Source organism: Xiphophorus maculatus, chromosome 21, assembly GCF_002775205.1.
Source record: "Xiphophorus maculatus strain JP 163 A chromosome 21, X_maculatus-5.0-male, whole genome shotgun sequence".
NCBI lineage: Eukaryota > Metazoa > Chordata > Actinopteri > Cyprinodontiformes > Poeciliidae > Xiphophorus > Xiphophorus maculatus.
The window spans coordinates 15,817,537-15,845,190 of record NC_036463.1 but is presented as its reverse complement, the minus strand read 5'-3'; the positions used below and the strand labels follow the sequence as shown (position 1 = coordinate 15,845,190).

Here is a 27,654-nt window from a genome sequence, read left to right as displayed (position 1 = left end):
TGTAATTACTAAATACATAGTTTATTGTAAAAAGAGATGTACCCTTTCATCCAGAAATGATTAACGAATTATGGCAGTTGACAAGTGTCGCTATACAGCGATACAAATCATGTAGAACTTAAAATGCTCATCACATGACCAGACGTACCACTTTTTTAAAATTACCAATAAAGTATGAAAAACCACTTTTAGAAAGACGTTTGTTATGCAAAAACACAATTTTTGTCCGTTTTTCTGGCACATGCGAGAGGCGTATGGGGAGAGGGGGCAAATAGGATTCTTATCAAAATGTTTCGATTTGTTCGTCATACAGGGTGGGCGACAATCATTTTAGACATGACGCACATCAACACGTCTCTGGATTTCTTTATTTTTTTTCCCCTTCCAACAGTTCGTTTCTCTTCCAACCACTCAAGGGTTTGAGTTGATTCCAGTGCAAAACTGTGCAATTTGGTTAGCTACGGAGCTGGCTTCCCTTTAGAGAGTCTCGCAAGTCCTCACGGCTTCAAACCGACGCAGGGAATGTTTCTGTGGGGCTCTAATGCTCGCTTTGCAAGACCCCACCAGGCACTGAACCCCTTTTATAAACACTTCTCCCTCGTTTTCGTTTTTACACTTCTTCTTACAGTGCTTCCAGCTAACCGGCAGAGTTCTGGTATTAGATATGAACATCATCCAGCAACTCCCTGAACCACAGTTTAATCATGTCCGCTGCTTGTAAGGCTGATTGGAGGTCAAACCCTGTATACCCATCCGTGGCTTCGGTATTGATGGTGATGTAGCGCCGCTGCTCAGGCACATGCTTCGGCTCATCCCCTGGAAATCGTGGACCGAGGCGTGGAGAGGTAGGAAGCAGTCTCGTCTGCGGGGTTCCGCCGAACTGGTGGCGGCGGGGGAAGACGTGGGGTGGGGGGGGTTGGGGGGGGGGCACCTACACGTTTTGCGACAGAAATCGGACTTTCTTTTTCGTCAGCAGCCAGCTCCTGACGTCCTTTAACGTAGGGAGTTTCATTTTCTCTTTGTTTTTACTGTAAACATTCAAGAAGATGCCGAAGACCACCAGAAGGCCGCCCCAGATGTACCTGTTAAAAGGCAAGACAAGTTGAAATTGTAAAGACGGCACGGAGAGAACGCTTACAGGATGCTGATGAATTGTTATTCAAAAGCCTTCTTAAAAATACTTTTTTTTCTTTCTTCTTCCCATGCAGAATCACAAGAAGTGCTGATCAGAAGTTCACATGCAGTAGACCCCAGCCTATTCATGGTTTCGTCCCACAGTTTCTCCAAATTACATGCAGAAAATGTGTCTATTTTCAGATTTTATATACAGCGCATATGTAAACTATTTGAAACAGAATTCTATTTGACAGGTTGTTGGATGATGTTTGCATTATTAGAAGGCGAATGCACAAGTATTGGAGTCATTTGCAGTCAACCATGGACCCTAACTTGTCCTTAATTTTGGTTGTTTTACATGGTAGAATGAAGATGCAACAAATACCTTCAAGTCATATCAAAAAATAAGGATCAGGTTAGTTTGGATTTACAACTGATTTTCTTTAATTCATACAGGGTTATAATAACAGGTCATTTTTTTTTTGACCTGAACAGGCAATGTTAAAAGCAGTCTGATTCCAAAACCGATCAATAATGGGTGTATGCAAACTTCTGACTGGCACTGTGTCCGTTGCTCTGCAAGCAAGGGTAAAACGGAACTAAATGCAACACTTTTCAAGTGGGGGAAGCAGAAAACCGCAAATAAAAATGGCAAAAATATAAAAGGTTATAAGAGAAAGAACTGGAAGAATGAAACTGGCCAGGTTGCACAAAAGTGTTTTTTATTGAGATATCTCGACATGCATGTCAAAATTCACAACAAAGAAGCAGCACCAGAAGTAGGAAGAAAATCAGTTCCCTCTGACACAACCGCAGCGTTAAGATGATAAGTCAGAGAGTAAAGGGTGAAGGACAACGATAAGGAGCTGAGGAACAGTAGGGGATAAAAGTCAAGAAGGCCAAATTGAGTTTTCTCCAACAAAGAAGAGATCCGTGGCACCACGACACTCTGGAGCTTAAGCAAAGATTGAAGTGCCAAAAGTGAAAAAGGTGATGGTACTTACTGAAAAGTGAATGGTTTGGTGAAGAACATGAAGGAAAGTATGATGGTCATGGCCTTTCTGCCAGTGGTCACTGTAAAAGAACCAACCAAAAGCAAGGCAGCATTTACATTTCTATATTAAAAATCACAAAAAGATGAAAAAAGTTCAACACAAGTTACTTTCAACTGCTGATATAAGCTTTTGTTTTATACACAGAGTACAATCAATTATTTACAAACTATTTTCATCTTTTTCCTGTGTGACATTTCTTGTACAATTCCAATGAAAAGTAACAATACCGTACGAAAACACTGTTAACCTTTTGCTACAGGTTGCAATAAGCAAATGTCTGAAAAAAAAAACCCAATTAAAATCTACAATAGCAATTTTGTTTCATGTTCACCAGATTCACAATAACTGACGACAGTTGCTGTCGTGTTTTATCATGTAGTAATAAATGTCAATATTTTGTGTTGTTAGGTATGCAAATGCAGACAAAAAATCAAAAAAATTTCATAAGACAGATAATATTTTCCTGTGTCTCTGACCTGTTACTGCAACCAGGGCGCCAAACAGCTTGATTAAGGCTAGCACAAAGGAGATCCCGAAATAACCCGTAAGAGAGAAGAAGAAGGCATAACCGTACGTCTTAACAGGATGCTGCAAGAGAGAACATAAGAGTCTTTTCTGAGCCTTCGGGCAGACTTGTTGGTCTATTAAGAATCAGAAGCTTTTTCCATTTCCAAAAAGGACGAATCAAAGAGCACAGAGACACAAACTTAGAATCAGAATGCACGAAAACGTGATTTTATTCGATTAAAAACACACACACACACAGTAAACACAGTCATCCCCATTAACAGTCAGGGATATGTATAGTCTTACAGGATATTTACCTCTGAGCAGAAAGCCACAGCTGGTCCCAGCCCACCCACACAGAGCAAGCCTCCCAGTATGTAGATGAAACCGATAGAGTACGAGTACAGCACCTGTGAACACACGACTAAACGATGAATCATTGATGTCACACTTCGGGGGTAAGTTTCATCCTTTAGTTGCAACACTAAGCACAAATATCAGCAGGGATAAACTTCCTGTGTTTATCTCCAACATGTCAACCGATCTGCAGGTCAATATGTTTTCGTTTTGATTTCATCGAGTCATAGACACTCGTCTGGTGAAAAGCCTGGCAAAAAATAAACTTTTAAGTAAAAGAGTCTTTGGATTAAAACATTTCTTTTGAAATGAAAATAAAACACTTTATGAAATAACAAATAGCACAATTGTTGGTACCGCTGTATTCAAGACATTGTAAAAATCTACGTACAATCACAGCATTTCACAAGGTTGGAGAATAATAAAGAGACGGCTCTTTGACTATTCTTGACAGAATGGGCCTCTGTCATGTCATATTTACACCCCACAGACACAGAAAGTCCTGAATTACTGATTAAAAGTGCCTCAAAACTATGATGAACATCAAACGGTGAAGGATGTATTTAAAAACAAAAAAAACCCCACCTGTTACATTTATTTTAAAGAGAGCATAACCAATAAGTTTGTTAAGCTTCCCCACAAGACCAATAAAATGTTCAGCATGACATTGTGCTGCGGTAATTAACACGATTATGCTAAGGCTTTTTGCTCATCTGTCCTGTGCGCCGACAAATTTGTCACATCTGCATATGTTCTTTTCTAGAAATACATATACATATGTGAATATATGTTTTAAAAAACCATTTACCATTTCAGAGTTGGAGCCGTTGTGGAGCTTCATGGCCTTTTCCTGCACATTTCCAATCACGGCATCAGCACACAGAGCCAGGGAGATGAGCATAACACCTGCAAAACAAAAACACATATTTACTACAGATGTGTTACAACTAGGTGCTTTTTAAAAAAACAAAACAAACCAACCAAAAAACAAAAGGGTTCAATTCATGTTTTATGCAACATAGACAAAAAGGAGAAGAAAAAATCAGATGCTAAGATCTATAAAGAGGACCAGAAAGAGTTAAATTTCCAGGCACAAAATAATTTCAAATTTCTCAAGAGAAACACCATACTGGATTTAAATGTGATATGCATATTCTGTGAGGCACTGATTAGTACTAAATGCTAGTGCTGGCACTGTAGCAAGTCATGCAGGTCTCAGAAATAAAGACAAGAACATAAAGCAATGCTTAAATAGCATTTTTTTTTCTCTCTGGTGGTAAACAAGTCAGAGCAAGAAATATGCTTGAAACCAGTTTATTTGAGGGCGAGTGTTGTCCTTAAATTATTAATACCCTAACTAAAATGCAGTGTTGAGACAGCGCAGCACAACTCTACATGGGCTAAAGTGACGGCATTTGAGGTTGTCTCTGAGAACTGCCCAGGTTTGTGGATCGTGAAGGAATTACCTGTCACATTGAAGTTCGGAGCTACTTTGCTGTCAGCTAGGGTAAACCAGATGAGTCCCAGACTCATGCAGAGAGCAGCAGACACATCAGTCAAGTTATACCGTTTCCCTTGAACACACATAAAAATAAACAAATAAATAAATAAATTCTCATTGGCATCATGCACGAATCTGTTGTAAAAGTCTAATAAGACACTTTTAAAATATTTATAGTTTGAGTAGCCAGGTTAAAACAGAACTCGTAAAAGTTTTTCTTTTAGTATTTCACACAATTCCAAGTTTCAGAGGATATGCAAAAAACAATGAAAAAAAACGGGAAAGAACAGGAGAAAAACAACAAGATGAAAACAGACTGACGGACGGGTGCCTTAAGGTTGACAAGAGGACGCAGCATCAGGTTAGCTGTGGTCGACTTTGATTCCCCCCACTTGCCTTTGAAGGGCCTCACATCAGATGCAACCCCGAGAGCCCCTCCCACATCCTTCTCTTCCACTTTCTCTTCTCCTTGCATTCCAAGGGAACAAATGTTTTTTTTTTCGCTCTACCCCTTGAGGGACCCTGGTCCTCACATCTGCTCGTCGAAAGATGAAGGAAACCGAGTGGGGGCAAAAAGAGGAGCACTAAACTCATCTGATGTTTAGGACATGGAACCTTGAGAAAGGCCAGTACTGCTGCTGCTGCTGACTGAGCTCTGACGACCGAAAACAACAAAAGGTGGATGAAAAGGAGGGAGTGAAAGTTGAAAGGTGATAGCTGCTTCAAAAGATACCAGCAATCACAGGAATGAGGTGGAAAGTGTCCCTCATAGAAAATCCACCTGTCTTAGCCGATTACATTTAAACTGTTTTATGTCAAATAAAACTTGGGAAATATGGCTATTTACAATTATGCCCATTTATGTTCTGATTCTTAGGATTTAAATTTTTTAAAAATGTTTTTATGAAACAGATTTAAAAAAAAAAAAAAAAAATCAAACAAACCAAAAACAAAATGCAATTATTGAACTATTGCCCAGTCATATTTTCCACATATTTAAATACTGCTAAAATTCCATGGCACAAAAAAATAACTTTATAAACACAGACTGATTTACTTTACTTCAATGACACCGGCAAAACGTCAAAGCATGTGTAAATGATGAAAACCATTTCTAAGATTAGCTAACCTTGGATAAAAACTCCTCCGATCATGACTGGGATGAGTTTGCAGCACTTGAAGATGACCTGGGTGGGGTAGTTCAAATAGCCTAAAGAGGTATTGGATAGTCCCATAGTTCCTACTGTTAGAAATGCAATCATCATGTAGGTCTTCCCTGGTATCCTAGACAGAAAGAATGAGAAAGACAGTGAAAACGGTAACAGCAACGCAAAATTCAAAAGAATCAAATTCAGCGAATTCGTAAATGTTTCGATAAGATACAGAAACTCCTCAAACAATTGTACGTTGTGTTTTCTTCGACACTGTTTAGCTCATCGGGTGGTAAGTTTTGCAGTTTACATTTGAAGTTAAATAACAACATATTCAGGGCAACGTATATCTGTAAAAATAGCTAAGCAATTGCTATTGTTTCTAGCACAAAAAGTAATGGAGGACAAACAGTAAGTGGCCACATCCAGTCAAGATTAGAATGCACAAGATATCAAGTTCACAAGAACAAAACAATACTAGATTTGATCTATATATTTTTTTGGAATAAAAAGAATCCTCCTTTATGCTTTTGCAAATGAATTAAAATTAGTGCTTTAAAGTCTGTAATCGCTTTAAAGACAATCCATTTTATATAGACAACAGATTAAAAGACAGCTTTAATGACAAATGAAAACGTATAATTTTTCAGACATTGATAATAGAATAAATAATTCACACATATCTGCTCAGAGTAGAATTAACCAGTTCTACACTGATCATGCAATCAGATACATTAGATTTTTAATTTGATTTTGTCAAATTAGATTCTGAATCCATAAAAAAACAAAAAACAGTAAAACAGTAAAATAGCCGTATAATCTAGTACCAGTAGGAAGCTGCGGAGGTCAATCTCAGCCACTGACGTTACAGTCTTGGTTGCAAGACTTACAACTCATTCATATTTTGTTTCTCACTCTGTCAACATGTTATTTCATGGAAAATTCTTAAATTAAATGACCAAATCTATAGGTACCTTCTGCGTTTGTCTTGCGTGAACTGAAGCTCAACGAGTCCAAACATGGAATAAAAGCCAAACTGTATCAAAGTGAGGTACCAACCAAAAGGTTTGAATCCTTCCACAGAAAATATTAATTCCTATGGGGTAAGGACAAATACAGAAATGAATGCAGAGTACTACCAGAATAAATCAGAACACACTTAAACACAAAAACCTAAGAGTAAACGACAGCATGGATAGATTTCATCGAAGGTTTCTTTCTTTTCCACCTGTATTACCTGCAAATATCCGTAGATAAGGTAAAAGAGGAAGACTCCAGCCACACAGATAAAGAACTGTGTTGGGGCACTTAAGCTGCTCAGGTTGATTCCCAGAACCCTCAGCTCCTCCACAGACTTGATGTGAGGCGACATCACCTCTGTGGACGACGGAATGGAGATGGAGATGTGCTTCCGTGAACTGTTGTAACCCACCAGGCCATATTTGGTGCTCATTGTGTCCGTGGTAACTGGAATCTGTGAGGACAAAAAAAACATACAGGAAGGGTGTGAACAGTCAGCCACAAAATAAATGTTTGAACAGCAACAGGTAGATGTTGGAGAGGTACAGTACATCTTCACCTTGTCAATCCTCTCTGTGATAAATATATCATATTCTCGTATAGAGGTGTCACAATCAGGATTCTTGTTGCTGATATTGATCTGAATCATTTAAGAATAGATATTTAATTAAACTAAGAGGCAACTTGATCAATTTCACGCATATGCAGTATAATAACACACTGCAACCCATCCAAAGTGGTTTACATGACTATTATGATGCTGTAGCTTTTGACAAAGGATGTAGAATGTGTTTTTCTTGCCAGTGACAGACATTTGTTTTCCTTGTCACACCAGTTTTTGCAGGTCAGTCACATATGCAAGGGTTAACCAGATGGTTTGAAACAACATATACAGCTACATTCTTTAATAACACACTCATGTGCTAGGAAAAAGGTAGCATGTTGATATCAGCTATTGATAATTTGACTCATATTTCAGTGTTATCCTACTTAAGCAAGCAGCATCTATGCACCACAAATCTGGAACTGTTTTGATTGTTGATTCTATGTTGCATTGTGTTTCTGTGTTTGATATGATGTAAAGCACTTTGAAATGCCTTGCTGCTGAAATGTGCTATACAAATAAAATTTGATTGATTGATTTATTGATTGATTGATTAAAACTTTCAAAAAACATTACTTCCTTACTGGATAACCTTATCGCTTTCTTCTGAAATACACTGTTTCAAATGCACTACTACTCTCCCAGTGCCTGGTGCAGTAAAAGTTTAGTTTCAGCCACAATTCCGGAAGTAAAAGCAAGTAAATTCAACTACAGCTGCAGCTCTACTGCAAAATTTTAATAGATCACACACAAATTGTAGATTCTTTCTGATAACGATGCCATTTCATTATCTAGATAAATTTCAAATGCATTGTTTTTAAGACAGAGCAGAAAATGTACCTAGCTCTGGTCGCAAATCCTTCATCGAAATGGCTGATCTGAAACCACAACAGTCCCCGATCTGCACTACCACTTAAAACTGGCCAAGTTGGATGAATATTTAACTTGCCTGACGCATAAAGTAGCTACGTGTTCTGAATAAGGCATGTTGGATGGGCTACACTACAGCATCCCAGACAGACCAAAATAAAGGATGTCAACTGTCTGCGTTCAATGAACTAGGAATTAAATAACCAACAATACCCGCAGCTTTCTGTGTTATCCTATCAAAGTTATTACAGACAAGAATTACTTCAATAATGGCTCTTCGTTGCCGGCTAAGTTAGCTTTAAAAAGCGAACTGCTTACCTTCAGTAACACTTCCGGGAGTCTTTAAGTGTGTATTTCCTCCTTTTCAGAGGCAATGTTTATGGAAATCATTGCCCTGTCCATACAATCTTCATCTTTTATTTAGTCTAGAGCGTGTCATGACTCCGATTTCAAGTGACAAACACTTAAAATGCGAAAAATGCGAAGGTAAACCTGCTAGCCTGCTAAAACCTGCTAGCCTGCACTGGCTGCAGTGGCAGGAGCAGCCAACAACTTCCGCTGAACTCTGAACTCGAACGCTATTGGTCAACAGAGACGCGCTGATGCAGGTGCATAAAAATTAAACTACGCGACCCATTAATCCGTTTTAGTCAGAAAATGAAAAAGAAGATAGTGTTTTGAGAGGAATTGAGCAAGACGTTGTTTAATAAATGTAATTTAGAAGCAGCGGAAACAGTCGAGCTGCATAGCGTGGACTCACCTGTTTGGAAGAATCCATGTGAACGTGGTGAGTGTATGTTGCCGTTTCCTGTTTCACCACGAACGTGTTACTATGTGGAAAAAGAAAACAAATACCAGGTTATCCGGTAAATCCGGTTACATGACAATTTTCTGCAGCCATAACATGCTACGTAGATATACGTAGATATAGGATTTTATTATAAGAATTCAACTCAATTAATCTGAAACATACCGGTATATATATATATATTTCAGAAATTCAGTTGAAGAAGTTAAACTCATGTATTATTGATTAATTACTGGTCGAGTGATATATTTCGAGTGTTTATTTGCATCACTATGGCTTACTGCAAGTGGAAACTAAGAACATGTGCATGTTTTTGTTCTTTCTCTGGTTCAACACACCTGAATCAAATAGTGGTTAATTAGGAGGCCTCTGGAGAACTGTGACTGTCGGAGCAGAGACACCTAAAACGGCAGGACAGGAGCTGGACATCCACGGCTTTTACAATTGTGCAGAGGACAACTGACTTGAAAATGTTCCAGCAGAAACATCTCCACATGGAGGGTAAGTCTCAAGTTCACATAATGAACTCATAACATAAAGAATAGTGGGAGAGAAACTATGTGTAATCAGTGCTTCCTTTTTTGATTTACATTGACATGTTATGTTTTATTTTTCTTAGCTGAACCTAACTTAATCTGAATGAGTACACGCTACCGAGTCTGAAAAAAATTATTAGTAGGAGGCAGGATAACTACTAGAGCAGTAGTCATAACTGGTGTGTTTCCTTCTTTGCGTATTACTGTGAGTTTGCTTAATGTTTGGAGGCCATTCTTGAGTTGATTGGCTGACTTTGTTTAAAGTTTACTTTCTATGTACGTGATGACAGCTTTCTTAAGTGCACAGAGGTTGTGTTCAAAGAGTTTGAAAGTTTAATCTTTAGGATTATACCTTTCTGATGATTATTATACATTTCTGTCAGGTTTCAAATTAAAATGAAAATTAGATGTTGCACGAGTTGTCACAATTTAAGTCCTTCCAAACAGTCATTATAGATGGCGGTGGCTCCAATAGCAGCCTGTGCTGCAGCAGATTAGAAAAGCCTCTGACAGAACACAACACATTATCATATTCTTGTTGTATGTTGATCTGTCAGGGGGGAGACTTAAAAATGTATTTGAATATTTTGTAGTATTTGTTGTACTTAAGTGATAGCAAAAGTATAAAAAATACAACACATACATCTCGCAAAGAAAAATATATTTTATGTGATATTAACCCTCAATAACACATCCTTTCAAGTAGGTTTTTAGATGACCAGTTGCATTAGATAGTTCAGCTGTAATGCTTAACAGTATGCTCCATTTCAATCATATTTTGAAATAAACATGATTTTTAATAGTCTTTATCAGATAGACAAAGAGAAATTAGGTCAAATAGCCAAAGTATCAAGTTATCACTTTTTTGACTGCACATTTGTACATTTCTGTATTGAAATGCTTTCAAGCCACTGAAATCATTTGAGACAAAATGTGTTTGTGAGTTGTGTTTCACACCCACAACTTATGTGATGCCTTTGTATTGTTTCTGTTTTGCTGTAGTCCTGGCTGCTGTTTTCCTTCCGTTCCCACAATCTTTCGAGGTTTCTTTCTTGTTTCACCTGAAGTCGTCATTTTGTTTCTTGCCAGCTCTCCTCTGTCTTCGCCCGGCTTCCTCATGCTCGTGAGCTTTCCTTCCCATTGTACTTTTACTCTCCCCTCCCCTTATTACATTAATTCTTTCTCAGCGTTCTCCATTGCTACCCCTGTCTCTTGGCCATCTCATATCCCCACCGCTCCCTCTTTGCCTTCCCCACTATAAGGCATGAAACTCTGTCTGGCCCATTCGTTGCCCTCCTCCCTCCGCTAGTCCCCCCCTCTCCACAGCGTCCAGTCTCAAATCGCTCACTCTGCCTGCCTTGGTTTTTCGCTCACTCTCACGCTCCCCCTGTCCTCTCTCCCCAGCCAGAGGTTAATACACTCCAGGATGGCATTATTTCCTCCCCGGCCCGCCGACAATATAAAAATTCAGAATGGACAGCTCAATCCCTCTTCCATCTCAGATTTGATTGTAATGGTATTGCCTCTTGTCCCTGGGAGGCCCCTGCTGCCTCGCCAACCCAGCCTTTATGACACTAAATGGCCCGGCTACAATTTTTCCATCTATTCAAAAAATTCTGTTAATAACTCATTTGGAATGAGCCGTCCAGACTCAGCGGACCGACTGCAGCCAGGGCTCTCACCTCTCGGCTCACAGGGGCCGCAATATACAAAAAAGGATGCAGGGCTGAATGGAAAATGCATTGGTTAATTAATCTCTTCGAATTTACAGCCCTCTTTTCCCCAAATGCCCTGTGCACTCCGACTGACAGTCCCAAAGAGACAACATTTTCATATTTACAACCTTTCATGGAGAAAGTGCATAGTGGCGGCTGGAGCTGGTCGGACCACTTTTCCTTCCGCCTTGTCCAACTTTACAAGTGCAGCCATTCATCATGCATGATGGATTTATGTAATAAAACCCATTTTCCTTTTCCATACCACCCTATTAAATAATAAAATAATTATTTATTGATTATTCAAAAAGGTACATATGTGTGGGTAATGACTTTTGAGCATGCTACCGAACTTTCAATAAATAAAGCAGACAGGGGTGTGTGTGTGTGTGTGGAGGGGGGGCATTGAGGGGAAGGAGAAATAAAGTCAAAAAAGAGGGATAGAGGAAATAAGAGATGAAGGGAAATGACTTTTGAACCAGTAAAATCTGGATCCAATTCTGGACTCTTGGAAAACAGATCAGGAAAGACGTTATTGGATTTTCAACAGTCTTGTATAAGAATGCAACTTATAACGTGTTTTTACACAGTAAGAAGACAACTAGGTTAGAGGCCTGAACAAAATCAAGATTTAAATTCTAACTTTTTCTTTTGAAAAAAAAAAAAAAGATTAATTGGCACTTGTCATCACATGACCCCCCCCCAAATCATGTCAGTGGAAGTAGAAAAGGTGTATCTGTTTTATAAGAAGCCATTTTTTATCAAGACTTTGACAAGGGGGGTCTTGTAGCTTCTCAACTTTTTTGTCCTTTTACAGTTGTGGTTCTTGTTGTTTCAGGGGAAAAAAACATTAGGAATGAAAAGTATCCATCTGCCCTAGGGTATCAGTCAGTACCCTCCTTTAGGTTATTTTAACGAACTAGTCAAGGGGCAAATGTAGCTGGAGCAAATTTCAGCAGGTAACAGGAAAAGTGAACATGTTACTGCAAAGTTGCTCTGTTGCATTCTTTTGAGCCTTCAACCTCTGTCTGTCATGAAAACTGATGGATCACCAGAGAATTGTTAGTAATTCCAACTAAGCTTCCTGTTCTAATCACCAACACAAATTGTAAGTCTGTCTTTATATTTCAGATGGCCAATCTACACAAGGAGGCATCACATCCTCTCCTATAATAAAAATAGACTTTGCAAGGCAGGATGGCTAGAAAAATATTTAAATTGCTTTTGATTATTGTTCTTACAAATTACGGTAAATGTTAAATACAAAAATTTGCATAGAAATCCAGAAAACAAACAAGAACTTATTTTCTTCACAAACCGACTCCTGAAGTGTTTTCCTCTGAACTTTTTGTTGCTGAAAAAGTTATTCTCTGGGCTTTATGAGCTCTCCAGCAGGGTATCAGTGATGACATTTGTTTATTCTTGCTTTAATCTCCTTTCCAAGAAAATACACTTCAACTCCTGTAATCATGGTGCCCTTAACTTCATCCATCCTAATAGTGGTTAATCACCGTCTGTATCGTAGAAAGCTCCAGCCGTGGATCATTTCAAAAGAGACACTTTAATGTCAGCCAGATATTGCGTTGAGGGTTTCTTAATAACCCATTTGTGTTTGGTCTTATCCTCGGCTAAAGTGCACTCACTCTCCGTTGTCTTTTTCCCGTCTTGTCTCAAGCCTCCTGCATGCTACAGAAAACAGATGCTATCTCGGCTATATTACTTCTCAAAGCACTCATATCCTCTCCCATGTTATTTTCTTTGATCTGCTAGGCTTGCTGCCCTTACATTTTTCTTCCTCCCCTCTCTTCCTCTCACACCCTCAGACCCCCACACAGACACACAAACCCCCTCCTGCTTCTTCATTCTCCTCTTCTTCATTTTCGCTTCCATACTCTATCTTCTTTTCCTGAGAGCAGACAGAGGAGCCACAGTGGTATCTGGTAGCTGTGGATGTCTGAAATTCAGGCTATCGGTTCTGTTGTGCACTGTTCTGCATTTAATATTTTTAAACCTAATCAGAATTAGGTTGGGCACATGTTAACCTATGTGACATTCATTCTAAAAGTAATTAATTTTCTTGCTTAAAATATGTACTGTTGATACTCTTAATTAAAATTACTCTCTGCCAATCCTGGTTACATGGATTTTTATATTTGGCACTAACAGGTCACATCCTACAAATAGCTAGTTTACATTATTTTAATACTGCTATAATATATGTTAAACATTTAAAAAACACGGGCAGTCCAAACTGAAAAGAGTGACTTTTTTTTCTTCTTCCTCTTCAGTGATTCACTGTAGAATTAGAGTTGGAAAATACTTTGTGAAAACCCCCAAAACGAAACAAAATAATATGCGTTACGAGTCTACAATCAAAAAAATACCATAAAACAAGAGTTAAAGCACAAAAACACAAATAGCATGGTGTAATTTAAAGTAAATATAAAAATAAAAGTACAATCAAAGATCGGTGATAATAGAGTGCGTCTTAAAAGTTAAAGATACTTCTGAGCTAGCTTCCCAAATATCAGTGGGTAGTGTGTTCTATTATATTGCAAAACCTTCCCAAAACTGTTATAGGGAACTTTTAGCTGTTTGGGTGTAGATAACCATAGTGTCGTAGGGGGTATAATCAGAAACGTAATTTGTGACATAATTTGGTACCGGATCATTGAGAGCTTCTTCGAATGACTGAACAAGGATTTTAAAATCACTGAAAGTAACAGAAAGCTAATTCACGAGTCCACAATGTTCTCTCCTTTTGGCTACGGAAACTACAGAGTTTTGAAATGGTTTGATTGGCAAGTCCTGACCCAAAAAAAAAATAATAAAATGAGCATAACCAACATAGACCTCACAGTGGATGTAAGCTCACCCATTCAGGTGTAAAATGATGCCTCAGTTGCAAAGACAGGCATGCTGAATACTGGGGTTAAGTATTCAGCGACTTATTCACAGAAGTCAGAAGAAGTGAAAGCAGACACTGGAGACCAGGGAATCTTTGACTTTCTTATGAGCAGCCAGGAGGGGGAAGCATCCCTCTTTGCAAGTATACTTCGAATAAAAGGAAAGTAATTAAGCAAACAATTTCTCAGGAATTGTGCGTCTGCTTATCCCATCTACCATGCTCGCTCGTGCTCCAATACATCCAGACAGAAAACTGTGGGGTGGCTGGTGGTGCTGGGGGCAGAGGGGGGGGATTGTTTTTGTCTCCTCAGAATGACGGTAAATGACACACATGTTTCATTGCCCATTCATTTAACCTGTGCTGTGCTTATGGAGAGAAAGGGATTTCGAAACAAATTACGTAGTGTCATTTAATTAAGAGTTTGGCTGTGAGCAGTAATCCTGTTTTTCCTCATAACCTTTAACTACTTAATGGATTTGAGAAGCTATTACCTTTCAAGATTTCTGTTTTTAATTATTTGGCGTATTGTCACTGATATGAAATGTCAATCACACACCAGGATTAATGCTGCAGTTTATGACTCAATATTATTTACTTATGATGCCGGATGATTCGGTTTGCAGGTACGCCAAAAAAAAAAAAAAAAGGGAGGAAAAAAAAGAAACCCACTTGGTGGCCTAGTTGAATTTTCGTGTTCTTTAATCTCCATCCATCCTTTTACTAATATAGCCTAATTCTAATTCCATGAGAGGCCATTATTTACATAGATATTATAACAGGAAGCCATGGTAAATCTCACAGTAATATTAGAAGTGTGCCTTTGTGAATCTCAGATTGGATTATAATAATGACTCAGTTTTAATATGTACAAACTCAATTTATAGTTTTCCTCTTTTGCTGTTTATACTGTAGGTGTGCATATGTAAAAATATAATTTATGTCGTGCATATGTGTGTGTGTGTGTGTTTGGATAAAGTCAGCTGCAGAGGAACTCAGCTCTCAGCCTCATCATTTTTTGGCTTCGCTGTGAAAGTAGCAGGCAGAGTTTGTTTAGTTCCCCCCGGAGGACATTGCAGTTCCCCTGCCAACAGACAGACTGTGACTCCAGTCCTGACTGCGTACATGAATATCACCTTAAATACACGAGCCTCGCAAGGAAGGCATGATTTATTTTGCCAGGCGCTCACGGACTGCGAGGGCATGTGTCCAGATCTAAATCACAGCTGCTCCTGTGACAGCACTCCGCATGCCCGTAAAATACGGATGTATTTTGAATTCCTAAGTAGATCAAAAATATATCTATTAGGAGACCCTGATATAGCTACTCTGAAAGTCGATAGTTTCACTTTTGTTAATGTCTAGGAACACACCTCGAGCACTTTAAATATTCACCGATTTATTCAAATTGCTGTTTTCACCCAGGTTTGACACGGCTCTTATGCTGCCGCGCTGGCTCCTCAGACCGCCACCCCCAGCCCCCCTGCACACCAGCCCCCCATGGCACGGGGCATGTAATCATCCTGAAAGTCTCTCTGGGTGTCTGCACTCTCATAAAGCAGGAAAATGGATCGTGTGGCCCAGGAAGGTAAAATGAAAGAAAAGGAGAATGAAATTACAGACCTGGCTGACTGCACAAATCATGCATATCATGTTTTATGGCTTGCCAGAAGAATTCAACACCTGTGGATCACAGTAGCTGTAATTGTACGTGAACGCACACAGGGATGGAGGTGGGAGGAGAGCTGCGGTTTGGGAATGTGTGTGCGTTTGTGTGATCCGCAGGTATGTTTTTGTTGGCAATGGCTGGAATTTTGTGGAGAGGTCGGGTGATAAAAAGAAAGTTACGGGAACGGCTGTTGTTCACTTCTTCAGCACATCCTGGGTGAGCCACCCGCAGCCCACACGGCTCGCTCACAGAGGCTTCATTTACCATTGTAATTACCCTGTTTATTTACCCTACATGCTTTTGGTGGTAAAACGGGGGCCAATCCATCAGATCAGGACAATTTGGCTCGGCTTAGGCTTTGCCATTTACTTTAATTAAATGAGGCAATCAGTGTATCATAAATCACAGTTGGTGTGACCACTGGCTCTGTTTGAACCTGGTCTTCTTTAAAGCTGACACAGCTTGTGCTGAAGCTTAAGGTTGACACTCAGATTTAACCTGAGGACAATCTTATGTCCTAATCCCACTTAAGGCTTTGGCTGGTTCCTGGTAACAACATATACCAAGGTTTCAAAAAGGAAAATCTTCCACCACACATGCTATGGTCTAAGTCCATTTAATGAGATGGCTGAGAAAGTTTTAGTGAGTGTATGGACGACTGGGCAATATGCCTGATAAACGTATCATGATTTAAGCATTTAAAATCAGTTTATCAGTAATGTGTGTAAATATATATATATATATATATATATATATATATATATATATATATTGCTTTGAATAGTTAAAATACTGCCAAACTGGTGATGCAACTTTTCCTGTTTTGTCCACAATTTCCTCTTCAGTTGTTGTAATTGTTTGCTTCCTTCACTCCACGCCGTTGTTTTTATTTTTAAGGAGCTATGAGGCCTGACGGCAAAACCTGAAACTGCTTTTGCACAAGTTACTCAACAGGTTATTGCTAGGTAACCAAAAGGTGAGTGAGTTGATGCCAACAAGCTTTCTTAGTTGGCTATGAGAGGTTGAACAGCTTAAGCCTCTCCTGTACCTACATCTCCCAGAATGCTGCACAGTTCTGGATCGGAGTTCAGTGAAATTATTGGACATTGCATCGGACGTACTATCTATTGATATTGATCACGTGTCTATCGCGACATATATTAATAATTTATTGTCCAGCACTTGGTATATCGAGTACGAGGGGCATTATATTGCCCCTCCCTAACTTGTTGCAAATTAGCTGTCTGAAAGAAGGTTCTACAATCTCCTCTCATTTACAAAACAGACAACACTGGTTGCTTAAACATATTTCTGGTCCTGAAAAGCACAAACTACGAGGACGTGAAAACTAAAGAAGCGCCACCTATTGTCTGTGAGAGCAAAGAGCAATTGTCTCGTAGTCAAAGTTGTAGCTTTGATTTCAGCTTCTCCTCTCACATCTTCACTTGCCCTTTGGCAAGACACTTAGCTATAGTTCACCTGCTGAACTCTGTTTTGGTTAGGCATGTGTTCCTGCTGTGAGTGAATATTTTTCCAGTGTAAAGATATAAAATAATTTCCAACTTTGTTTTTCAGTGTATGTATTGATTAAAAAACTACATTACATTAATACAAGTAAATACGATATTGTACCAGAATTAGTAGGAATAGTTGTGGCTGTTGTAATTTAAAGGAATTAGGTAATTGTTTCTTGTTTTACATTTTTGAATTTATGCCATAATACTGAGAAAATAATAACAACAAATCATGGTATTTTTTCTCAAGGTTATCACACTGCGAGATCTGATTCTATCTATTTCACTTTATCAAACACATTTGCAGTAAGAGAGAGAAAAAAAAACAACTCAAAATATTTTCTCAAACTTCTCCCAAAGTTTGCCTCCAAGAGTTTAAAAAGCACCAACAGATCAATAAATGAAATATAAATAAATCTGAAATTTCAAATAAGACGACAGCGGTGCAGATTGAAGTGTCTCCCCTGCTCTCCTCCTTCTCTCTCCTCTATGCTGTGGATGCTTGAGTCAAATTGATTACACCACTCCATCTGCATCATGACTGGCCTCCTCCTGTGTTTGCCGCCTCTGCCTACAGCACAGAGTTAGTGTACAATTACATATAGTTTAATATATCTGCCTGAGCACCTTTAAATAAGCATCACAAGTCCACAAGGTGATTTGTCTTGCAGCCCCATTACTCCATTGTACATCTTGATAGCCAGGGATCGCTCCTAGCTATGTTTAAGCATTAAATAGTGTATTATTATTTCACATAAATCAAGCTGAGATGTGAGGGGGGTATTCATAAATTTTGCATTTCTCACAGACAGTGTTTTAAAGTCGCTCTCTCCCTCCCTCTTCCTCTCCCACCTCCCTGAATTTGGAGACTAAAGCAATTGTGCTCCCTGCGCGTGATAGTACATTAAAGATGGGCATACCATGGAGGTATATTCAAAACAACATGTAATGCAGACAGATTAAGTTTGAGTTGCTTTAAAACATTCATCATTGCACCGTTTTCATAATAAGTAGCCTTGTTTTGTGCAGGCTTTTTTTTTTTTTCCCCAAGTCAGCCAGATGCACACATGAACACTGTATTGTTATTGTCATGAATAATGGGAGAAAATACTAATAAAGCCCATTTATCATAATATTTTTCCAGTTATCCGTGGCTACTGAATCTTTTATCTGTGCTCGACAACAAGAGGAGGAAATTAAATTTAAAGGTGAATGTTTGCCGTCAGCCGCTTTGTTTCCCTGAATCCCCTGAACCCACCAAACCACTGGTTATTAGTCGTGTGTTTGTGCGAAACGTCTACTCAGGAAATGACTTCACTCAGGAAACTTGATGTCAGCTTCGCACACCAGCATAAGAAGTGCCAGGAGTACAGTGAGGCCGACAACGCGTTCCTCTCACAGCTCACCCACCGCTTCAGTGTAAAGGTATACAAAAGTGACAAAGGAGGAAATTGGAGCTGTAGCTGTTTTGGTTTCTCCAAGGACACCTTGCACATTCGCTTCAGTTTCGTGTCTTTGTTCTGGAGTTCTGATTGGTTCTGACACTCGGTGAGGAACTGCAGGGCTTGAGGTGAAACCCGCAGATTTGTTTGGAACTTTTGAAAGTGTTAAATTGTATGAAAATACCATAAAAGTATGGCAAGAATTTTGATCAAATTGTTTTTTATTATTTATTTTTTTGTTTTTCTTGGTTGTTGTTACCACTTTTATTACACCCAAAATATTTTCAGCAATTTTAACTTTTTTTAAACAAACAAAAAATAAATACTACTTCTTACATTAGAGGTTTACAGAAAAAAAAACCTAAAACCTTTAAAATCAAAAGTGCGTAGAGTTGAAGTAAGAGACATTCATACTTAGCATAATCCCAATCACTGAGTTGGATGTAAGATCTTAAAATTTCATGTTTTCTGCAACATATATTCAGTTATCTTTGCAGCTGATAATACTTTTTAAGAACTAGCTCTATAATTTCAGAAGATAAAAAAAGTCATAAAATATGCTAAAATCTTAATCTTTTACTTTTATATTATATTTAAGAAGCTACACTTGTGTAAAATAACTTATAATCCCTATTACATCTGGATTAATATGAGATTTTTATAGTATGAGAACCTACAGGGAATCTTTCTTGCCCACAGCCATCGTCATCTAAAATAACTCTTTAATAAAATAAATTACAGCAACAATTAATTTAGCTTTGGGATAAATAAAGTATTTTTGAATTTAAATTTTAATTGAAACACCACAGTTTCAGTGAGAGTATTGTGATATTGGTACAAAAATGTCTAATACGATCTTACAACTTTTGTTTGAAGTAGAGTGTGGAGAACCACAAACATCCTCTTCTGTCAATAACAGTGTCTTCAGTCAGAGGGTTTTACAAATTTGCTGTACTGCAGACAGCTAAAGGAGATCCTTCCTCCTCACAGCCATCATCTTTCACAACAAATCCTTGAAGAACCTTGAATTAATATGAGTTGCATTTAATTTCCATTTGTGGTCAATTAAATATTTTTTAATTGAATTACATGGCCTTTAGGCTGCAGGAATGATATACTTCAACATTTGAGCAGTTTTTATACTATAACCCTTAAGAGCCTCGGTTTACCTTTATACTGGTAATTGCTGCATGGCTAATAGCAATAATAAATCCATTGTTAAAGGCTGCTGACACAACACAATTCCCTGATAACCAAGCTAAACGTGTAAAAGAAAAAATAAATTAAAAAATTTAAATTCTTAAACTGTTTAAATAATCCAAAAGCACCATCAGTTTTGGTTTTTGTGATTTCATGCCCGCATAGCACCAATACACCATAATTAAAGCTAATTTGCACTTTTAAAACATGCTTGTCATATTCAGCACATGATAATTATATGACCTCCTGGCCTGGGGGCTTCACTGCTGTGAGAGAGTGAAAAAAGGAGGGAAAAAAAAAACCTTGTTAAAGTCACTGAAAATTGGAAATTGACTCAATGCCAGGACAGTAAGTTGAGGACTTGGAGAGAGTGAAGGAAAAAAAAAAGTCTTTGAACTAGTTTTTGCTTGCAGAAAATATCGCTTCTGGGTTGATATTCTTTCTGAAATGTTTCATGGCGATGAGAATTAAGAAATGAAGCTGCATTTCCAAACTATTCAGTGAAAGGACGGTCCATACCCACAGGTATCCCGTTCCTGTGACATCATCATCTGTTAAATTTTACAACTTTATATTTATTTGAACCTCTTTTGAACCTTTTACATTGATAGCATTTTCATTGATTAGTGTCTTTGTCCCATTAGAAATGATTTACTATTATGTTAGTCAGATCTACATGAAGCTACGTGTAAATCTCTTTCTTTGCCTTCATTCCTGGGAAGAACACGTCTTCTGAAGTCAACATGTGCAGGCTGGCTGCATGTTTCCTTCTCATTGCACTCCCAGAAACCTCACTCATGTCATAATTTAATTTTATTTTTTTGTTTTTTTGTCATTATCGCTCAACTTTCTTTGGTTCTCACACACGCACGCACACAGCAAACACTCGAAACAACACCTACGAGGATAGATGCTCCGTTTAAGAGAATAAACATAATCCAGACATGGTCCAGTCCTACTTTGTCTGTTCTGGCTAACTCACACAGAGATCCGTGATTCCACCAGGAGAGATTAGATGTCCTTCGTCAGATAAAACTTGATCTGCAGCTCCTGAGATAAACAGGAGCTTAATCAAACATCAGATAATCAGGACTGGTTTCACTGTCTCTTTGTTGTCAAATGACAGAAGGCCTGTCACAGGTTAAAAATTGGCGTTTTGCAAATATAAGCTGATCTGCCTTTCGTGTATCATCACACTCTCATAATTAGTTTCATTACTAATCACACTTTTTTTTTTTTTTTTTTTTTTTTTTAAAGATGGCAGATGCCACCCCCACCTCCTCCACTATACGTGCGTTTCCTTTAAATTCTCTGATACCTTCTCATGCTATAACAACCCCCACCTCTCTGCCTGTCTATCATCCAACCAAAGGTGCTCTGGGTGGGGCAGGATTTCCATCTTTTGAAGTGTACTTGTCATATGAGATCTCCATCACCAGACGCTCAGTGCAATCACCAGCACAAGATTAATTGTTTGCGGTGAACCGCTTCAAACATTTTTTTTTTTTTCTTTAGACAGCGCGTTATAGGATGAGCTATTGCGAGGCCAGACATCATCATCATCTGTACACACACCTGTGCATTCTGAGTGATAAATGTGTATTTGGTCACATTTTTGTGTGACAGAGAAAAATACATCCTGTCATATGCACGGTCATACAAACATCATATGACTTACAAATCAAAAAAAAAAAAAAAATGAAGTAAATTCTATTTAAAAAAGAAACTGCATGCGTTCTGAAATGTACGTAATAAATTTGCACCGACATGTGACCCACCTCTCTCGCACATGTACGACTCCAAACAGACTGCAGCAACACAACATTAAGCGCATTTTCTCTTCTTTGTTATCTCCTGCTTCCGTTTTGCCCTTTGGTTAAACATTCTCTTGGCATGCATGATCCCATTTAACTTTGATTTCCTCCTTTTCCAGGACGGCATCCTCGATGGTTCCAATTTCCAGCCCATTCCCCAGTTTTCAACCCCTATGACAGACAACACACACTAGAACGGCTGTTCAGCCGGGGAAGGGACTCGGTAAGTGATGTTTTTTCCTTTTCTTTTTTTTTTCTTTTCTAATCCTGTCTGAGATAAAAAGGCGAGTTTGTAGCAGATAAGGACTTGCCCGAGTGGAGAGCAGGAAGCTTAGAGATAGTTTGAATGTGACAGCTTTGGAAAACATTGCAGCAGAGAGGGAAATGAATATGAATGTAAATGTTTATCCAATAATGCACACTTTTGTTTTATTAATTCATTTTAAACAAAAATCATTTGCGTTTTTTTTAAATTAGAAAACATAATTTATTCAGTTTCTAAAACCATAACTGCTTTTGCGAGACAAGTTCAGTAAAGGCTAAAAGAACAAACATATCTATTTATTTTCATTTGAAACAATTTTATGGTCAAATGTTATTTTATGTAAAATTTAATGACTATAATGTTCTTTAACTTAACAAAAATTCCCCAAAAATGTTAATTGCTTATTTTTTAGAGATATTTTGAACCCCTGAAAATCTAAATTATATTTCAGTTGTTGCTGCAACTGTGTCTCACATAAAAGGGGCACCTCATTGTAGGACTTCAAGTGGTTTCTATGTAATTCCCTTATGAAGCTATGCTAAGTTATGAAGCTATATAGATCCTAAAAAAACCTCTTTTCAGCACAATTTAACTAGGAGCGAACCTGCAAATTCATTCTTTCTGTGTCTCTCTGCAACTCCGTCATAAAGCAGAGCACCCCATTTCCATATCAATCGGATTAGTTCCAAGACCAGGGAAGTAGGAGTAATGTAAGTAAGCGTACACATTTAAATATAGGACATCAAAAACATTGTTAGGGATTCATTTATTTTTGAAGCAGCCCTGGCTCCCGGTGCCTCTCTGTGAAGATGAGATGAAAATGCATCTCCTTCATTTTATTTCCATTTTATTTTGAAAAGCGCAGTAGTGCTTTAACACTACACAGGCATCACAGGATCCTGATGCTGTTATATGCTTAACCTCCTTTGTAAAATGAGTATGTCACATTAAGCACTGGTAGAAGATACAACAGAGCACAGGGCAACTACATCTTCCACTGCTCGTGCTTTAATGTGGTTTTGATTTGATATATCTTCTGGGTTTTGATATTGTGTGTGTGTAAAAGAATCTACTGTGACCCTAACCTGTATTTTATTACTAACATTAGTGATCTGCTTTATTGATATGGATCAATTGAAATTCAAAGAGGAAATAAGTGTTGAAAACGAATGTGGAGGAAAAATAAAATATTTTAAACTTTTCCAAACTATTGGAAAAGTTTATTTATTTGTAAAATTTATTAGAACTAAATTCAAATATCAAAAATCAGGACAGTAAAGACTAACTAAAACAATAAAAATTAATAAAAATATAACTTTTTCTAACTTGCATGCACCTTTGTTTTTTATTTTTATTTTTTATACAAATGAACAATTGTTTGGAAGACCTGGTTAGTTGAGAAGCGATTGTGAGGTCAGAGTGTGCGAATGAGTCACAAAGAGATTATTCAGCAGTCTGGCTGTTGACGGATCAGCGCAGTCAGAACCTCCCTGTCTGGATGCAGAAATAGATGGATGCCTGCCTGTTGCCTCTTCAACCCTTTATGACTTAGTCTGTGTTTCCGTAATTGAAAAACTATCTCGGCTCTGTTGTCTTGGGATTTGTCCTTTTATAATGCGGCTTCAAAACAGGAAAACCAATAGTGGGAATAGACCCCCAAATGTAATTAATTTTGCTGGGGTGGGGAAGGGTAAGAACGGGGGTTGGGGGGGTATTATTGCAGGAGGAAGAATTCTAATCAGTTGCAGATTCCTTCCTGTTTGGTTAGCGTGACCGTGGCCAATTACCAGTGAACTCTGTGTTACAGTTTCACTTCCTGCGCTACCCAAAAGAAGGGACACAGACCGGCGATGCAGAGCCTGCTCGGACAGGGGGGAAAGGAGAGACGGGAGATAGAGGAAGAAAGACGAAACAAGATGCAACCTGATGGGGCTGCAGAAAAGCAAACAAAACAGACAAGGAAGAAAAAAACCAAAAACAAAGTAGTGGTTGAAATCTCCAGCTTGATCTAAGGTGCAGAGACGTGAAGGCACACAGGTCCTTTATCCAACTAATATAAGACGCAACATGTGATTTCACAAAGGAAATGAAAGGATTTCTGATCTGACTTTCTCGTGCCGGCTTCGTTGTTCTCAGGTAAACTGCGGCACAACAGACTGAACTCCAGTCACAAATGCAATAACACATAACTCAATCACTGCAGCGATGTTATCAAAAGACACAATTTGGCAATGCTGGTTTCCCCTAAATCAAATCAAACTGCAGGACTGAACAACTGAATTAACAATTGCCAAGATACACCTGAATTCACACGGAGTGTTCTTTGTTTTCTTTTTTTTTTTTTTATCAGTGTGCTGTAACTGTGCTGCCCTAGAAATTGTCCACACTTTTTTTTTTTTGTTAAACATCCAGTCAGGGATTTATATACTGTTGTGACAAGAGGTTTAAAACTAATGATGTGCCAAGAAACTATCTGGTGACCTGGTTCATTTTGAGAAGCCATGTCAGGTGTGCAGCTGGTTGGAAACTTTCAGTGAACGCAACACACCGAAGTACCTTCAGGAGGCATAAACAACAACAATTGTTACTGTGGGTGTTGCCTCTGAAAGAAGACTAAAAGTTTTTAGAAAAACAAAAGGTACAAGAGGCTATTTAAAAGGAAAAGGAGGACGTGTCAGCTGGTAATTTCGGTGGCATATAATGAAGCTTTCACAGATAACTAGAAAAAATTTGTTTCTATATCTTTTTGAGCGTTTAACTTGTCTAACAATCCTAAGCGTATGGTAAGGATCTGCATTCTTTTGGGAATACACTCAGAAAAGGTGTTGTTAATGCTAAAATATTAGCAGGTTAGCATGCTAACAAAGAAAACATAGGATTTTAATAACTAATTGAAATGACAACTCTGTCTAATGCCACACAGTCTTCTTAACATTTCTAACCATTTAAGAAATGGAAAGTGATCATAAAGTCTGAGTGGTTGGTCTCTTTAAAAAAAAAAGAAGTCTTTTTTAGACTGCTTTATCAGATGTACTATGTCTTCTGTCTACTGACTTCCGCATCTATAAATCTTATAAAAAATGTAGATTTGTTGACAATGTAGACCTTGTCAGTTCCTGATAGGTTTCAAGTCGAACTCTTGTTACAACCTGTCTTGCCAAAAGGCTTCCCTTCAGCTTGATCCCACTCCTCTGTGTTCTCTTCTATATCTGTTTCCATATTTTCCCAAGGGTTTTTTTTACTTTACTCTTTCATTGCTATTAATACTTAGCTTTAGATTTACAGTAGGGCGCATACTGAGAATCTACAATAAGTCTTTCCAGTGGGATATTCATTTATTTATTTTTCAGTGTTTAGTTGAGTGTTTGGTTCTGTGTTTAGATGCAACACTTTCAAAGTTGTATAGCTGACAATTACATTTCGTGCCCAACAACAGAAGGATTTGTTTGCTTTTTCTAGATAAGACCCTCAATATATTTTACCACACCATCCAGGAGTGTCTTTGATTTCATTTCCATACAATGGAAATGCATGCATGGAGTCATACAGTCATATAAATGTCATGACTGATAAGATCAAATTCCCTTTTCTAGTAAAATCCAAGAAATCTGTTTTGTGTTAGCCAACAGATGACATGACATTTATTACCATTTTCCAGCACAGTCGCAAACGTCTCACGAGGCCGGCTACTGAAGCAGTTACACACACAGTAAACTGCTTAGAAGATGTACAAGGGAATGATGCGCAGAACTGGCAATATGAATGTGAATTCCCTTGGAAGGCAACTTTGCACGCACACACATGCATAGAGGAGAACGTGAGAAATGGGCAAAAAGCCACACTATTCAATGTGAACTGGAGGGTCCAAGTCGCTAAACTAATCCTCGTACCACAAGATCCCACTTTCAGCCAAGTCTTTTGCTGCAGCTGCCTGGGATCATTTCACAAACACAAGGTATTCCTGGAAGAATTGATTCTGTTAGATAGTACATTGATCACACACATCGCCTGCGGACAGAAGATGGCTTTACAAGCAATAAGATGGGAGACAATTATATTATTTTAGTGAAATAAGACAGAGTACAAGCAGTGAGTGCCAATAGCCCAGGCTGGGGAGGGGAGGTACGGGCGGGCCCCCTCTGTGGCTGCCTCGGTGTGTTTGTGCTCCATCCTCAAGTGGCACGATAATCCACTAAACTTTCCTGCTCCCGCTCCTCTCAATGCAATCAGGATGCGAAGGCTCACCAGTGATTGCGTTCATTTGTAAAAGCATCCAAGCCAAAATTGAACCCCAAGGCTGATAAACTATAAAGATGCTGATCAGATCGCGGCTAAGGAGTCCACACTTGAGGGCACAAGTGTCAGGGCTGGAGCCAAAAGAGCAATGACTCTGTATACCTCACTCAGAGCCGGGCGACTGCCTCGGAATACAAACAAGAGAGGAGAAAACACAGAAAAACGACAGCGGAAGGCAGCAGGATTTTTCATCAGGCTGCATCTTTCAGAGGCTGGAAGTGTGATCTGTTTGGTGGATTTTCAGTTTTTAAATGCTGTTTTATGCACTCTTTGGAAAAATGGGGAGCATTTATGTTGCCTTGGAAAAGAATACAAATGCCATGAACTTTTCAATGCGTTTTATGTGACAAATCAATTCAAAGTAGCATGCAGTTGTGAAGAGGAAGGAAAAACAATCATGTTTATCAAATCAAAAAAGAATATAAAAAGTGTTGCATATGTATTCATCCCTCTTTAATTTGATACCCAAATTAAAACTGCCTTCAACTCAACTAATTAGGAAATAGTTTCCACCTTAGAGTAAAGTAATTTCACTGTAAAAACAACGGCTTTGTCTAGGCCTTGTTAGAGAATGTTGGACAGCAACATAAATACCAATGAATACAGGTTAGTTAGTAGAAATTAAAATATTAGTTAAAAAGAAAACTTACAGGTTTGCCACATTTCATGCAGAGGACACAACAAACATGTGGAAGAAGTTGATCATCTTAGATGAGACCAAAACCTTTTTTTTTTTTTTCTAGCATAGCATGCAAAGATACGTCTAGTGTAAAAATTGAACTGAACGTTACTCAGATCACAACATGGCTACAGTGAAACATGGTGGTGGCAGCATTGTGTAGTAGGGAAACAAGAGCTAAATACAGGATAATCCTAAGAAAAAAAAAAAACTGTTAGAAGTTGTGAACAACCTAAGACTGGAGCAGAGGTTCAACTTTCAGTAAGAGAACAATGCTCAACATATAGCCAGAGCCAAAATACAAATCATTTACATAAAATAAGTTTCTTCAACTGAGAGTCTGTGGTAAGACTAGAAGATTGGTGCTTACATCTCCTCCTGCTCCGATCTACCTAACTGAAGAATGTGTAGCAAATTGGAATATTGTAGCTATTGAAAAACTGGTAAAAACACACCCCAAAGGCTTGCAGCTGTAACTGCAGCCAAAAGTGGTTCTAAAGAGTTAAATAAGGAGGGCTGGACTTTTTAATGACAGATTTTAAGATTTTTACTTAGAAAAAAATTTAAACTATGGAAAATTGTTTTTATTCCCTCTTCAGATTTGTCAATAATTTATTTGTTGATCTATCA

At 38.4% G+C, this 27,654-nt stretch overlaps 1 protein-coding gene and 1 long non-coding RNA gene across 3 annotated transcripts; one reads left to right on the top strand and one right to left on the bottom strand.

Moving 5' to 3' along the window:
- slc35b3 (solute carrier family 35 member B3) lies at positions 1-8,997 on the bottom strand. Of its 2 annotated transcripts, none has more exons than XM_014474915.2 (10): positions 8,942-8,997; positions 6,925-7,161; positions 6,662-6,783; positions 5,666-5,820; positions 4,502-4,609; positions 3,844-3,941; positions 2,996-3,088; positions 2,648-2,759; positions 2,121-2,190; positions 1-1,082 (listed from the first exon to the last, which is right to left on the bottom strand). In XM_014474915.2, the coding sequence occupies exons 1-10, from the start codon at positions 8,957-8,959 to the stop codon at positions 932-934; spliced, it is 1,164 nt and encodes a 387-aa protein (XP_014330401.1). In that variant the 5' UTR covers positions 8,960-8,997; the 3' UTR covers positions 1-931. The 2 variants fall into 2 exon arrangements, with proteins under 2 accessions (XP_014330401.1, XP_023182301.1); XM_023326533.1 differs by lacking the exon at positions 8,942-8,997 and adding an exon at positions 8,500-8,725.
- Positions 8,783-25,535, top strand: LOC111606243. Its single transcript, XR_002751994.1, has 5 exons — positions 8,783-8,968; positions 9,341-9,490; positions 15,571-15,733; positions 21,904-22,007; positions 23,857-25,535. It is a non-coding gene; the product is annotated as an uncharacterized LOC111606243 (long non-coding RNA).
- Positions 25,536-27,654: the final 2,119 nt, after the last annotated feature.

Coding starts and splice junctions, on each gene's coding strand:
- slc35b3 (XM_014474915.2), bottom strand. Junction 4,610..5,665: donor CGGAGGAGTTTTTATCCAAG/GTTAGCTAATCT, acceptor TGTGTGTTCAAG/GGAAACGGTATAACTTGACT. Junction 3,942..4,501: donor TCCGAACTTCAATGTGACAG/GTAATTCCTTCA, acceptor TTTGTTTTGCAG/GTGTTATGCTCATCTCCCTG.